This window comes from Columba livia, chromosome 3 (genome assembly GCF_036013475.1).
Source record: "Columba livia isolate bColLiv1 breed racing homer chromosome 3, bColLiv1.pat.W.v2, whole genome shotgun sequence".
NCBI classification, from domain to species: domain Eukaryota; kingdom Metazoa; phylum Chordata; class Aves; order Columbiformes; family Columbidae; genus Columba; species Columba livia.
This window is the reverse complement of record NC_088604.1, coordinates 2,433,056-2,448,150: the sequence shown is the minus strand read 5'-3', so window position 1 is coordinate 2,448,150 and position 15,095 is coordinate 2,433,056. Positions and strand designations below refer to the sequence as shown.

Here is a 15,095-nt window from a genome sequence, read left to right as displayed (position 1 = left end):
TTAACAGAGCAAGGTCTTTCTCAACTGCTTTAAAATGGCACTGAGTGCGAGCGAGGGAATTAACTATACAGTGGTCTTCTAGGTTCAGTAGCGGAAATCTCTTTATCAGTCTCTTCTGGTAGAAATCTTTCCTGCTTGGTGAGACTGCAGAGGGTCTATTGAGAATAAATAACATTAAACACCGCACAGCTGGCTGTAGTCACCCACCTTTGCTTGAAAAGTAGCTGTGGGAAGTGCATCCCAGCCCAGAGCAAGGCTACAAGTTAATTTTTCACCGTAGCTCTACTGCATCTGCACGGACAGAAGTGACTTTTGCTTTTCCAAGATTGGATTATATTAAATTTTGAGCATCAAGAATAGATATTTAGTATCAGGTCACACTTGAGTAGAATTTCTGAGTATCTACTCTATGTTTGCTAGTGGAGAGAAGCAGGTATGCATTTTCATTCTGCTTTAATAAAATGCCAGTATAAAATATATCAAATAATCCACATCAGTGAAAAAAGCGTGTGCCTGTTTTCTCTGTTATTTTAGCTCTGGTGTTGTATTAGGAGCGCTACTTTTTGTATGTTGGTTTTATTTGTTTGGTTTGGGTGGTTTTGTGCTGTTGAAGCTGTGATTTTTCACCTGTTTTCACCTATTGACCTTTAAGGAAATACTTGTCTGTTTGGCCTGGTATTATAGCTACATTTAAATAATTAATGTATCGTCGAATCATTTTGGTTGGAAGAGACGCTTGAGGTTATCGAGTCCAACCATTAACCAACTCTAGCACTAAACCATGTCCCTAAGAATCTCATCTAAATGCCTTTTAAACCCCTCCGGGGATGGTGACTCCACCACTGCTCTGGGCAGCCTGTTCTAATGCCCAACAGCCCTTTTTGGGAAGAAATATTTCCTAATATCCAATCTAAGCCTGCCCTGGTGCAACTTGAGGCCGTTTCCTTTTGTCCTGTCACTTGCTGCTTGGGAGAATCACACAGAATCACAGAATCACAGAATGGACTGGGTTGGAAAAGACCTCAGAGATGATCAAGTCCAACCCTTGGTCCAACTCCAGTCCATTGACTAGATCATGGCACTAAGTGTCATGTCCAATCTCAGTTTAAAAACCTCCAGGGCCGCTGAGTCCAGCACCTCCCTGGGCAGCCATTCCAATGCCTGACCACTCTCTGCAAAGAATTGCTTTCTAATAGCCAGCCTCAATTTCCCCTGGCAGAGTTGAAGCCCATGGCCCCTTGTCCTATTGCTGATGCCTGGGAGAAGAGCCCAATCCCCACCTGGCTAGAACTGCCCTTCAGGTAGTTCTAGAGAGTGATGAGGTGATGAGAAGAGTATATATATGTATATATATATATATGATTATTTCTTAGATAAATAAACATATTATGGAACTTAAACTGATTTCTCTTTTCCACCAGCAGTAGCCATTTACCATTTCACAAGAAGAGACTTCTAAAAAAACCTGTCCAAACCATCGGAAATGAGCATTTGAAAGTCGTGATTGTAATACTGTGGGCAAAAGAGCAGATTTTACACTCTAGGGAGAGCTGTGTGTGGCATTGAGGTTCATACACAAAGCTGAGAGATTCAACTGGTCTCCTCTCTTCCAAAGAGAATGCACTGAGTGGTTGGAGAAAATGGTCCTGTCCCCCCTGTAGACAGTGAGCCCTGGAAATCAAAGGTGATGCGCATATGCACCAAAAAAGATACACAAATCAAATGGGATTCCCATGAATCACAAAAAAAACCATAACCCTGACCACATTTCTCACAAGTTCCAATTCTCATATGTAGTTTTCTGCATGAAAAGTTAAATTTTTGGTTATCAAAGTGTACAATACAGTATAGGAAGGAAGGAAAGAAATAAAGGAAAGGGAAGGAAGAAAGGAAGGGAAAGGAAGGAGGGAAGAGAAAGGGAGGAAGGAAGGAAGGAAAGAAGGAAGGAAAAGAAAGAAGGAAAAGAAAGTAGTGGGGCCTATATTATTCAATATATTCATCAATTATTTGGATGAGGGAATAGAGTGTACTATCAGCAAGTTTGCTGATGACACCAAGCTGGAAGGAGTAGCTGACACTGGAAGCTGTGCTGACATACAGAGACCTGGACAGGTGGGGAAAAACTTAATGAAATATAACAAGGGCAAGTGTAGTCTTGAATCTGGGCAGGAACAACCCCAGGTTCCAGCGTAAGTTGGGGAATGACCTGTTGGAGAGCAGTGTAGGGGAAAGGGACCTGGGGGTCCTGGGGACAGCAGGGTGACCATGAGCCAGCACTGGGCCCTTGTGGCCAGGAAGCCAATGGTACCTGGGGTGGGTTAGAAGGGGGTGGTCAGTAGGTCAGAGAGGTTCTCCTGCCCCTCTGCTCTGCCCTGGGGAGACCACACCTGGAATCTTGTGTCCAGTTGTGGCCCCTCAGTTCCAGCAGGACAGGGAACTGCTGGAGAGAGTCCAGCGCAGCCACCAAGATGCTGAAGGGAGTGGAGCATCTCCCGTGTGAGGAAAGGCTGAGGGAGCTGGGGCTCTGGAGCTGGACAAGAGGAGACTGAGGGGGGACTCATTCCTGGGGATCAAGATGGAAAGGGGGAGTGTCAGGAGGATGGAGCCAGGCTCTTCTGGTGACAACCAGTGACAGGACAAGGGGCAATGGGTGCAAACTGGAACACAGGAGGTTCCACTGAAAGAGGAGAAGCTACTTATTGGGGGTGAGGGTGGCAGAGCCTGGCCCAGGCTGCCCAGGGAGGTTGTGGAGTCTCCTTCTGTGCAGACATTCCAACCCGCCTGGACACCTTCCTGTGTAACCTCATCTGGGTGTTCCTGCTCCATGGGGGGATTGCACTGGATGAGCTTTCCAGGGCCCTTCCAATCCCTGACATTCTGGGGTTCTGTGAAAGAAAGGAAGGAAGGTCACCACAATTGCTATCTCCTGAACAAGTGTTTGAATTTCATTGTTGGACACAAGTGACCATGTCATATTTTCACACAGGATTTTAGCATCAGACCTCCCCCTCCAGACTGGTATTAATATTTGCATTACAGTAAATCCTACATATGGATCAGGAGACTTTGGCCAAGGACAAAGAGATGTGTGCCGAGCAGCTGAGCTGTGCAAAACCGGATAATAATGAGCAGATACACTGGAAACACAAAGAAACAAACCTTAGGAAGGAGTACTGACAAAACGTGGACTCTCATGTCCTTTTTTTCCTGTAGGTCTCACAGCAATGTTGAGTTTTCAGAAGAGATTTAATAACAACAATGAAGTCGTTTTTCAGAGACTAAAGGGAGAACTCCTACCTGTGTTAGGGAGGAACAAGAGAAAAAGCAAATAGCTGCTTTATAGAGTCTCTTAGTGATAGGAAAGTCTATTGTGGGCAGCATGTGGCGCAGGTGGAGGTAGGAAGCAAGCCCTCCTCGCTGGATAGGCTGGGGAAACAAGAAGATTATGTTTCAAGTGAGGTTTTTAGGGACACGGTTTAGTGCTAGAGTCAGGTTGTGGTTGGGCTCCATGATTCTGAGCGTCTCTTCCAGCTGCAATGATTCTGTGATTCTACAACCTCGGTTTGCAAAGGGAAGCGAGTTGGAAACACGTGAAGCCAGAGAGAGGAACGCGAGTGCTGAACCTTCCTGGCTGCCCTCTCACATCCTCAGCAAATTAGTGTCTGGTCAGTGTTCAGCTCCTAAGGCCATGAAATGATTAGTCCATGGAGACTACTTAGAGATGGATCCAATTACAGTTCCGTCGCTTGCATTGGGCTGTAGGATGCAGGTAAACAGTTGTGCCTGTTTTTATTAACTCCAGTTAGGTTTCCGCAGATGGAAGGATGTGAAGTTTCAAGTGTTCCATGTGTTCTCCTTGGTCACCGTGTCTGTTACGTATTGCAGCCTTCTTGGTGCAAAACAGAAAAGCCTTTTATATCACTCCTTTTATTTTGCTGTGTTCTGTTTCAGCCCATGGACCAGGCTTCTCTGAAAAACAGCGATGTTCTCATCCTGACGGGTCTGACACAAATCCCGACCGCTAACCCGGATGGCATGGTAGGAGAGTTCTGCAGCAACTTGGGTAGGTCGTTGAAAGGAGCCTTTTGCCTATTTTATCATCTTATTCATTGCTTTGGATGGGAAATAATTCTGCAATTCCTGGAACTGAATAAGTTGTCCAGCTATAGCTGCTGGCATAAAACTAGCTGTTTAGATTTTACGATGTGCTCCTGATGTCATTAATACACTAAGTGCTTGGAGAGACACAAGTTGTACCTAAAATGTTTTGGAATGGAACAGGTATAATGAGATTTGATCATCTGCTGCTCTTGGTTCGCTAAGTATGTCACTTAGCTGCCAACAGACTACGTGTTGCCGAGGTTTTGGATATTGTTCCCAGCTGAAATATTACTATTTCCTTCCTGTATATCAGCCAGTGTAAAATCGTTACATGTTTTTTTATGACTTTCAGTTTTGAAAACAAGCACATCTGCTTCCCTTCTTACACCTGATTTTTAAATATATCAAAAGCAAAACAGCACAATCTCTGTTTAAAAAAAAATACATCGAGATATATTTAGAGACCCCAGATATATATAAAACCTAATCAGAAGCTTTCACAGCTGGAAAAGCTGATAATTGCAACACTGTGATATCAGTGTGAATGGCAGCGTTTTCCAGCCTGTTTGGAATGCCACATCCAGGGCTGTTCTCTCCTTCTCTCCCCTTCCCCTGCCCCAGTTCCTCTGTGCTCTCACCAAACCACTTACTCACGTCTGTCCTGCTCTATATTCCCTATTCTTTTATCAGAGATCTTCCCTTTATTTTAAATGAACAGCTTTTTAAAAAAGCTCGTGATAGGTGGATTGTTATTATACAAAGATTATCAAAAGACTTTAGAAATCTAAATTGTGGAATGCTCACTGCGAGCAAGTGTTCTGGTCCCCATCACACACCGGAGAGAGATCTGAGCTGCACTATTTACATGGCTTACCCAAGGCTGCAGAAAAAGGCTGAGAACTGAACTTAAATACAAACAATTCTTAGTCTTTTTACAAGTCAATGTACCCTTGGAGAGGAAAAAAAACACAATACTTGGGGTTTTTTTTCCCCATTTTAAAATCCTTGTGCATATTCACAGACACTGGATATCTACGTACTGTCCCCCAGTCCCAGTATGAGTCTGGCCTGGTAGTGGAAGGCAGATAATCCAAGGGACGTGGTAGATTCCTCCATCAACCACCATCTCTAAATGAAAATCAAATATTCCTGCTCACGACTGAAGCTTTTCAGTTCACACAGGAGTTGTGTGATGTACAAGGTAAAATTACGTGGGTTTTGTTTATGTGAAAAGACGAGTTACAGGGTCAGGATGATTCCTTGTGGTGTAAACACCTATTAATAGAGCATTTTGTAAGACTTTTAATATTGGATTATACCAAAGATCCTCTCTGCCCAGCATCCTGGCTCCAGCAGGGATCATGAGCAGATGTCAAGAGGACAGTAGAAGAACAGGACGAGACTATAGAATACTTGCCCCTTATAATCTCCTAGCCTTCAAGTGTTTGGATTTCCGGGATTTCCTGAATCAGACGTGGCTTTGTGTAGTTAGGAATGTTCCGTGCATTTCTCTTCCAGGAACTTGTTCAACCCCCCATTGAAGCCGTGGTGATTCTTAACACCTGTGGCTTCCTTTCCTACCTGCTGCCTGTGTGTTCGTGTGTGTGTGTGTATTACAGCCTATGATTTCATTGTTTTTAAGCATTGTTAGTTTTATTACCCTATGAGCTGTCGCAGATAAGATTTAGTGATGTTGTTGTGCTAGATCCAGATGTGCTGCCTTTCTCTGTCCTTTCTGGACCTTTTAGGGGCTTACTATCCCCCTGATGTTAATTAAAACACTTTTAAAAATGAAACAAAGTCTTTGAGATGTAGCTTGGGCCAAAGCAAAATCCAAAAGGGGAATGTGTGTAAATAAATGTGTTACAAATGTAGGTACAGGTTGGGGTTTATCTGCACAGGTTCTGGTTCACAGAAGTATTCTGAACTATTCCAAGGGCTTTGCAGAAGGTCTTCAAAGCAGCTTATATCTTGAATGGAACAAACTCATTAGAAAATGATTAAAGACCAAAGGAAGATATATACCTAAAATGATACCATTGTAAGAGTCTGGAATTTGAGCACTATTTGCCAAATAAAACACAGCGACTTGAAGAAATTAAATAATTGTATGAATAATGTAGCTGTAGGGTGGATTTTAACATGACACCAGCAGCATTTATGCATCTCCACCAACATCAGGAGAAGAAAATAGTGGATCAGTATAATTTCAAATGTGTAAAAAAGTCCAAAAAGCAGTAGGTTACTGTGAAAAGCGATAGTGTAGGCAAGCTAAGCACGGTAGTTTTCATTTGTTTTTCCCATTTGCAAATGTTCAGGGGACTTCACAAGACGCTCAGAACACACAAGGTAAAAACTCTCAAGCAGACACTGGAAATGTACCAAAAATCTGTGTCGTGAGGTGACTCACGTTTGTGAGTGCTGTGAAAGCACAGAAATGCAAGTGTGAAAATTCCACCTTGTTCTCCATTTTCATCCCCGCGCGCAGAGTTGGAGACGCTGATTCCCATTATTACCGAGTCACACGCGTGATTTCCCCTCCGCATTGTGTGTGCAACGCTGAACCCGGGCTTTGTCGCGTCTCCAAGTTCCTCTCGGCGCAGCCCAAACCCCTTTTCTGTGCTCAGCACTGCAGCACCAGCGCCCTGCAGCTCGAGAAAAGCCACCGTGTTTTTACATTGCCTTGGGCATCATCAGCAACATCGCCAGACTGTCTGTAGGGACAGCTTGTGATATTTCGTGTGCGGTCGTGCCCCTGTGTGTGTGCCTGTGTTTATATAAAGCAGAAAAGAGCACAGTTTGCTTTTTAGGTGCCAACTTGACCTTGTGGTGGCAGCTGCTCAAAAAGCAAGTTATCTCATTGTGAGCTGTAAATTGAACAACTTGTTAGGGAGCTACTGAAGGAGACTAAATTTGAAATGCCGAGATTATTATACAACTGTTATCAAGAGAGTGCATCCGTCAGTCACAGAGATAAATTGGGCTTTAAACAGCTTTCAAATATACATGTCCTCTTACTGGCAACTGTAGAAAGCTGCTGTAGTGGTGCAGAGGGCCGGATTGGACCTGGTGCTTGCATGGAAAGCTTGGAAAAGTTTTCACCCTTGTTTTGCTGAAGCTGGGAGGTGATTCTTATCCTTTTATCGAACCACTTTAGAGTGGTTAGGAAAGATTTCTTCCTGGAAAAGGCTGTGGGGCATTGGAACAGGCTGCCCAGGGCAGTGCTGGAGTCACCAGCCCTGGAGGGCTGGACAGACGGACATGAGGTTCTCAGGACATGGGGCAGTGCCAGGGCTGGGTTATGGTTGGAGTCGATGATCTTGAGGGGCATTTCCAACCAAAATGATCTTATAATTCTAAGCGCCCCCTCAAGTAGTGCCCAGCTGTGCTGACCACAGCACATACAGATAAACTTGCACCGAGGAACTGAGTAGTATATTCTAAATGGAGAAATTGTCACACAGAGCCGTGCCAGTGGTGGGATAGTCATGTCCAATGGGGTCTTGAGAGGGTGGAGGGCTGGGCAGAGGAGAACCTGATGAAGTTCACCAAGGGCAAGTGCAGGGTCCTGCAGCTGGGGAGGAACAGCCCTCAGCACCAGCACAGGTTGGGGCTGAGCTGCTGGAAAGCGGCTCTGCAGAGAAGGACCTGGGAGTTCTGGGGACAACAGGGTGACCGTGAGTCACCAATGTGCCCTGTGGCCAAGAGGCCAATGGGACCTGGGGTGCATGAGGAAGAGTGTGAGCAGCAGGTCAGGGAGGTTGTTCCTCCCCCTCTGCTCTGCCCTGGGGAGGCCCCATCTGCAGTTGTGGGTCCAGTGCTGGGCTCCCCAGTTTAGGAAGGACAAGGAATTACTGGAGGGAGTCCAGCGGAGGGACACAAAGATGCTGAGGGGTCTGGAGCATCTTTGTGATGAGGAGACTGAGAGAGCTGGGGCTGTTGAGCTGGAGAAGAGAAGCTGAGAGGGATGTGATCAATGGATCAATATCTCAGGGTGGGTGTCAGAGGATGGACCAGACTCTGTTCAGTGGTGCCCAGCGCCAGGGTGAGGGGCAACGGGCACAGACTGAAACACAGGAGGCTCCATGTGAACATGAGCAGAAACTTGTTTGCTGGGAGGTGCCAGAGCCTGGCCCAGGCTGCCCAGAGCGGGTGTGGAGTCTCCTGCTCTGAGACATTCAAACCCCCTGGACCCACCTGTGTGATCTGCTCTGTGACCCTGCGTGAGCAGCTGGGCTGGACTGGGGGATCTCCAGAGGTCCCTTCAACCCAACCAGCCTGGGACTCTGTGATTCTGTGTTGCTGTCCTTTCAAAGGTGCATCACTGTGGCACCAGGAACTTGAGATAAGGGTCAGCAACCCTGGCTCCATGGCTTAGTAGGTATGACAGCTGCTTGGGAGAATGCTCCACTCCCTGAAATGTAATTTTATATGAATTATTGGTAACCAGCTCTGTAGCTTTTCTGGGAACAGAAACTCCAGTTGGATTCTGCTCCAAGACCTTACCCCCATTATTTTCTCCGTGGCCCTGGGAATCTTCTGGTTGCTTCCAACAGAAAAGGTTTGAGGTTCCCATAGCAAACTTAGAGCTGTAGGGAAGGGAGAGCTGTGAACTCGGACCCTAAGGCTTTAGGAATGAAAGCCACATTTTTCATGACCTGGGCAAATTCCTGATTTTGGGGTGCATAACAAAGCAATGCAAATTCTGGTCCTGGAGCCAGAGCTTTAACTTTCAGCCCCCCAGGTAGCTCTGGAAATATTGCTCTTGATCTTCTCATTCCTCCCTGTTTACAGATGGGATAGTTTAGACTTAGCCATGGAAGAGGGATAATATAACACATTGCTGGGATGTTTTGTAGCATCTCAGTTTCTAGCCAAATATGAACTATTGTTATTCATATTCCAAATATTTCCATGGTATAGTTTGTATGTAACCTGGAGAAAACCTTGGCAATGAATCCACTACACTGAAGTTATATTGTTTCTCTGATATAAAGGGTGTCTTTGACCAGTTGGGAGCAGCGTGTAGTAGGCACTGACTGCTAAAAGGAGTTAAATGCATGTGAAAAATCCTACTAGAGTCTCTGGACTCTGAGAAACCTTCACACACTCAGCCAGAGAAATCTTCCTTGAACACGTAGGTGGGGCAAAAGGACCCTTAATGTGCGAAATCCGTACCCATCAAAGCTTGTCAATAAGTGGAAGTCGAGGAAGTGATTATGGCGGGATGTGATATATGCGTTTTCAGGCTCTTTACAGCTTTTTTGTGTAATGCCTCCATGCTTAATGTTACTGCTGCTGCACTGCAATTAGCATCGGTAGATGGTTTTACCCCACGACCACACATGAAATCCTGGTGAGGCAGCAATTGCTGGGTGAGCTGGACAAAGCGTTTCCACTTGGCCATAACGTACAACATTTTTGTAAATCGTTCTGCCAAAAAGAACTGCAAACCGAGTCCAGACCTGTTTTACCATGTGTGGTGCTTTCAGCCGAGACCTGTGAGCTGTTGTCGTTCTCTGGTGGAGAGCTAACAGACAGAGCAGGGTTTATTTGGGTTGTTGTGATGGTAAGGTGGTTAGTGTCCCTCATTTATCCTCATGTGCTGGTGCAAGATCGCCCTCTCCTGTCAAGAGTGTTGTGTGCCAGCTAATAGAGTATAATCATTCCCTAAGCCTGGAGTAGGCAGTAAATAAATACATTTCGTGATCAGAAGTGTTCCTCCCAATTCATACGCATAATAAGTTCTGCTAATTAATGCGATAGCTTCTTTCTATACCTTATGTAATATTTAGATTAAAGGAATTCTATTAAAAAGCTTAAATATTAACCCTGTTAATTGATTTTTACTCTCTCTCCCTTAGCTATGACTGTCCGGAATGGAGGAAATGTGCTGGTTCCCTGTTACCCCTCTGGAGTGATATACGACCTGCTGGAGTGCCTGTATCAGTATATTGACTCTGCCGGACTCTCCAACGTCCCTTTTTATTTCATCTCCCCCGTTGCCAACAGCTCCCTCGAGTTCTCCCAGATCTTTGCTGAGTGGTAGGTGTCAAACAGCTGCTTCATTGGCCTCAATTCACACACCCAGATGGTAAATAGACACACACAGGTTAACTCTACGTGATATATTCTTTTATATACTTGATTAGAATTGTGAACACATTTCTGGAGTCACGAGGGTGTGCATGCGTGTGTAAGTAGATGTTGTACAATTAGGGAAGCAGCATTTCCTGTACAATGTACAGACTCAAATAATCTGTCCATTTTGGTACTTGCACCGATGATTAAATGATGCACCTGACGTGAAGTCTTAGGTGAATTGATCCCTCAGGAGAACTGGAAAGAGGAATTAAATCTGGTTAATTTTTAGGAAAATCAAGCCTGGGTGTCCTGGCCAAGCTTGGGTGTGCTTTGCTGGCAAAGTAGCAGGAATGTTACATGTGCCAGTTGTGTCATTCTGGCTGGCTGGCACAACTCAGCCACATACGCCGTATCTTTGAATTCTCCTTCGCTGTAGTGACTTATATTAAAAAGTCAAACCCAACATTAGCTAATCTCCAAACATTTATCTGTAAAGTAAATGCTTGACTTGGGTAGAGATGGAGGCAGAGGTTGAGCTCTGTGAAACAAAGGTTTGGGCTCAGAAATAGAGTTGAAATTCAGGGATTTCTGCCTTCCAATTTTACTATTTAATCAGTTAAAAGAAACGTCCTGCTCTTAGTATCTCTTAGACTTTATCAAATTTAGTTTGACCCAGGCTTATTGCTTTATAATAAAGAAAATACGAGTGAGACAGGTAATGTTTCCCAGAAAAAGCCACCAGGCCAGAGTCACTGCAGACAATTACAACATCACATAGACCTCGCAAAATATCATTTATTTAACTTCTGTAGTAGGATGAATCGGGAATCAGGCTAGAGCTAATCCACAACTTTCAATATTTCTGGTTTAAAAATAAACGATTGATGTAAAATAGGTAACAGCATTATGCCACAGTGAGAGGCAGTTTACCAACATTGTAGTGGCAGTAATAAAATGCACAGGGGAGTGAGATTATAATGAACCAAAGGACCGCGTCACTGCTGAGAAGTGGGATGAGGCAAGCGGAGTTTTTCTGTCAACAGGTAATTTGGCTTTGCAAAAACTGCTGAGACCTGGACTATGAAATGACAGAGATGTTGACTTACAGATTTGTCCTCGGCAGCAAGTGTGTACAAAACAGCTTGCGGCTGTCCTGCACCTTCGCTAAGTGATCTCCCTGCGCCTGGGTTGTCGCGTCCTGCAGGTCTTGGTGCTCTGAACAGAAAGATTGGAAGCAACACAACAAATTGGTGATTTTGCACCTGGTGCCACAGATCACAAACTGCTTTCTGCAGAAAAGGTTGAACAGTAGGTGGCAGCAGATACCGCAGGATATCTTGCCGCTCTCTAACCCAGCTTACTTTCCTTTTCTTTTAAAGGTTGTGTCATAACAAACAAACAAAGGTTTATCTCCCAGAACCTCCTTTTCCCCATGCTGAGGTGAGTAAACCATAGTTCTGCTGTTTGCTAAGACCAGAGAGCGAGCGGGTTTCTGGAACACAGTCCTGCGTGGCTGTTGTTTTCTCTGATGAACGCTTCTACAGCTATTGAGTAGTTTTGTGTCATTATTCATACAAGTTTGGGGTTTTTTTAATTTGCTTCCTGTGATTAATTTGAGAGTGTGGGAGAGGAATGAATGATGGTGTTCCCTCAACTCAAAAATTATCCTGATGCTTATTTCAGCATAGAACTTGCAAATGCTCCCCTCTGTTACTTCTTCCCCTACAGATCTGGCACACACATGGTTGAATGTTTGCTCTTATCAGGCTGCAACCACGAATATTCCCTTTGCCCAAGCAGTTGGCTTCCAAGTCTGTAAAACTAAGAGCTTGTTATGAGAGACAGCTTAGTCACCCCAGCTCTTACCTCCCCAGCTGCAACATTACCTGCTGCAGAAGAAATGGTATTTGATATAAAGTTAAAGCTTGCAGCACTGAGTGCTGTCATTGGCAGTTTTAAATGAAATTACATGAGCTAGCATCTTAGCGAGGCAAAGAGGAATAAGGCTCCTATCTTTGAGGGAGATGTTGATGGGACCTTCCCTGCAACAAAATAATTATTTGAGGGGAATCCAACCGGACATTAAATAAATGTGTTGTAACTTATCCTTTCAAAGTTATCTCGCATATCAAGAAAGGAAATCTCTTTCTCCACTAGGAACAGGTAGATTTCCCACTGAAAAAATGGGAGGCAGTCTGGGAAAGGATTTAAATCTCCTGTGAAACGGAGCTGCTTGGGGCATGCGGTCTCCAAAAAGTGGCTCTTTTAGTTCCTGTGGTCAAAGCTGCGTGATGAGATGTGCAGAGTGACCATTGCAGGTTCAAGGGCCCAGAGATTAAATGCTTTTTCAGGCTTTGTTTTCTTTTTTTCTTCCTGTGAGATGCCTCATCCAGGGACTTGTTCTGGAAATGGCCATTGTCCATCATATCTATCATCTGTAGGGGCTTCCAAGACGCTGTTGGAAGTAGGATCCGACCAGAAGCCCTCACTCTTTCCAGATTCTTGAATACATTCCAAGCAGGATGCGCAGTGAATGATGTATAATCTGTGACTAAGAATAATGCAAACTGCAGGCCAAGCCACCTGTTCACCACTTTTTCTTCCCAAAAACTCATTCACATCCACAGATCAATTCCAAAGCCTGATCTCCAAGTAGGAGATTCTTGTACATGTGCTGCTGGCTACGCTTTCTGATTTCCCCTGCATTTCTGTTTTCCTTTTTGATCCACAATGTCTTTGTTTCACTGACATCCTATATCCTATAAAAGATATTCCTTCAAAATTTTAATGTGCAACATACACTGGAATTGACAAGTTTAAAGTGAAAGCCCTTCCAAAAATGAGGAGCCAAACACGCAGCTGCCAAAGACTGGATTAATTAACCCATCTTATGTGATGGGTTGTTGTGTTTATAGAGTGATAACCATGTCCTCTAATTTTTAGGACATTTTTTGTTTGCCAGAGGCCTGCTGGTAATGGAATCTCGCCAAATGATTGTTTAGCTGTTGAGGCTACACATGTGCTTCATGTGTAGATCAAGGTAATTAAGAAAGGGCTCACAGTGGTGCATAACAGATTAGTTTCCTTATGAAAAAACGCAGTGCATAGAGGGAATATTGTGCCTGTTACAGGTACAGGCTCTGGTTGACAAGGCCAGATCCTACAGGTTATGACCCACAAAGATGGGGACATTTTGTCATGAGATGCACCAACAGCTTTATCTAGACCCATGGATGTCATTATTAGGAAGCCATTCTTATATTTTTGCTTGAAAGTTCCCTTAAATGTGCTAAATGACGCAAGAGCGTGTGTATCCACATCCCAGTGGCTCCCAAACCATGGAATGCCTGTAGCCTTTAGGCATTTCTGCACATTTCACGGTACGTCCTCTAACAAAGCTCAGGTTGTGTGTGGGATGTTCACTTACAGCTGCTGGATCAACACTGGGAAGTGGAGTAACCTGTATTACCCCACCCCTTGATGGACTAAATGGGCGTATTCCTCACTAATTCCTGACACTTATTTGCTGTTTCGCAAAAGGAGTCGGTGCGATGAGAGGTAGAAGCCCTGGGTGTGTAGCAAGACTCTCTGGAAAGCCTGGCTTAACAGCAAAACCGAAACAAAGTCATCAGCAGGCAAAGAAGGACTGAGGCTACTATTTCTTTTAGTCTTTTTCTGAAGGTTGTAAATCACTGAAGTTTAGATGCGCTTAGGAACACGGGATCAGGCTGCTCCTTTCTGATCTGCAAGATGCAGGGTTTGGTTTAGTTTGGTTTGAAAGAAAATATTGAGGTTTATGTAGAAGACTGACACGTAAGGTCCGTACTCACCAATACCAAGGTGACCATGTCACATACCTCATGCTCAACACGTGCCTTTGGTTCCTTGTTCTGTCCTCCAAGGGCGACCTACCGTCATCCTTTTATTCCTCTAATTCTCAGCTGCCTTGGGCTGCATTCCAGTTTTAGTGGTACCTACAGCTGGGTATGGTTTAACGCTGTCATATCGTTTCTAACGAGCTGGGTTTCTTTTTCTTCTATGAAATACAGACTTAGACCAACCCATGTCAACAGAAGGGGACAAAACCTTACAGCTGACACTGTATTTATAATTCAGATAATGTGAAACATCTTATAACTTCTTTTCGGTACATTTTTTAACAAATGTATTATTATTCCCTCGCAGAAACCCTGTGATGCCTCTGCAAAGAGCAGCCATAGGAGGCTCAGATGCTATAAAATTGTGGTGTAATTTTACCCAGCAAAACGGTCTTAATACAGACCTGGCCTGAATAACCTGCCCATGGCCAAACCACCAGCAAGGACTTGAACTTGAGACTGAGTTAGAGCCTTAGCAGCCGGTCTTTATGTCTTAAATAAACACTCTCTTTCTAAATCTGTGACTCCACAGCTTCACAATCAGGAGCTCTGCTTGCTGGCTCTTAAGGGAATTTTTAATGAGTATCAGAAATAGACACTGAACGATCATTTCTGTTGGATAGTTTGTTAGTGGAGAATTGCCTTACTTCTTGCCAAAGTGATGGTAGGCTTGTGTGGTGTAAACTATACGGAAATTGCCTGTCGTGAAAAGATGCGCTTAGCTGCTCAGTTGTTGGAAGAAAATAGGGAATTACTCAGACAAGCCCCTTAGTTATTTGCAAGCATTAATAACACGCCTGGAGTGATACATCAGAAAGGGACAGGCCGGGAAATAAGCTTCTAATTATCTGCAGAACAAGTCCAGCCCAGCATGTTGTCTGGGCCTGAAATTCGACATTCCTGTTAGCTGTATAAACAGCAGGGTTTCAAATCAAACAAGGCAAAAATGCCCCAAATCGTTGATGTAGTCTCATGCAGCAATGAGTTCCAATGGGGTCTGATGCATAGTATAAAAGAGCGTTTACTTCCTTG

The 15,095-nt window shown here is 44.4% G+C and overlaps 1 protein-coding gene across 1 annotated transcript in view; it reads left to right on the top strand.

Moving 5' to 3' along the window:
- The window catches only part of INTS9 (integrator complex subunit 9), a 74,120-nt gene that overhangs the window by 28,645 nt on the left and 30,380 nt on the right, over positions 1-15,095 (top strand). Inside the window, exons 9-11 of the mRNA XM_065055572.1 lie at positions 3,952-4,063; positions 9,966-10,146; positions 11,565-11,625. Of these exons, the coding sequence (XP_064911644.1) occupies positions 3,952-4,063; positions 9,966-10,146; positions 11,565-11,625 (354 nt within the window). The remainder of the gene's footprint in view (positions 1-3,951; positions 4,064-9,965; positions 10,147-11,564; positions 11,626-15,095) is intronic.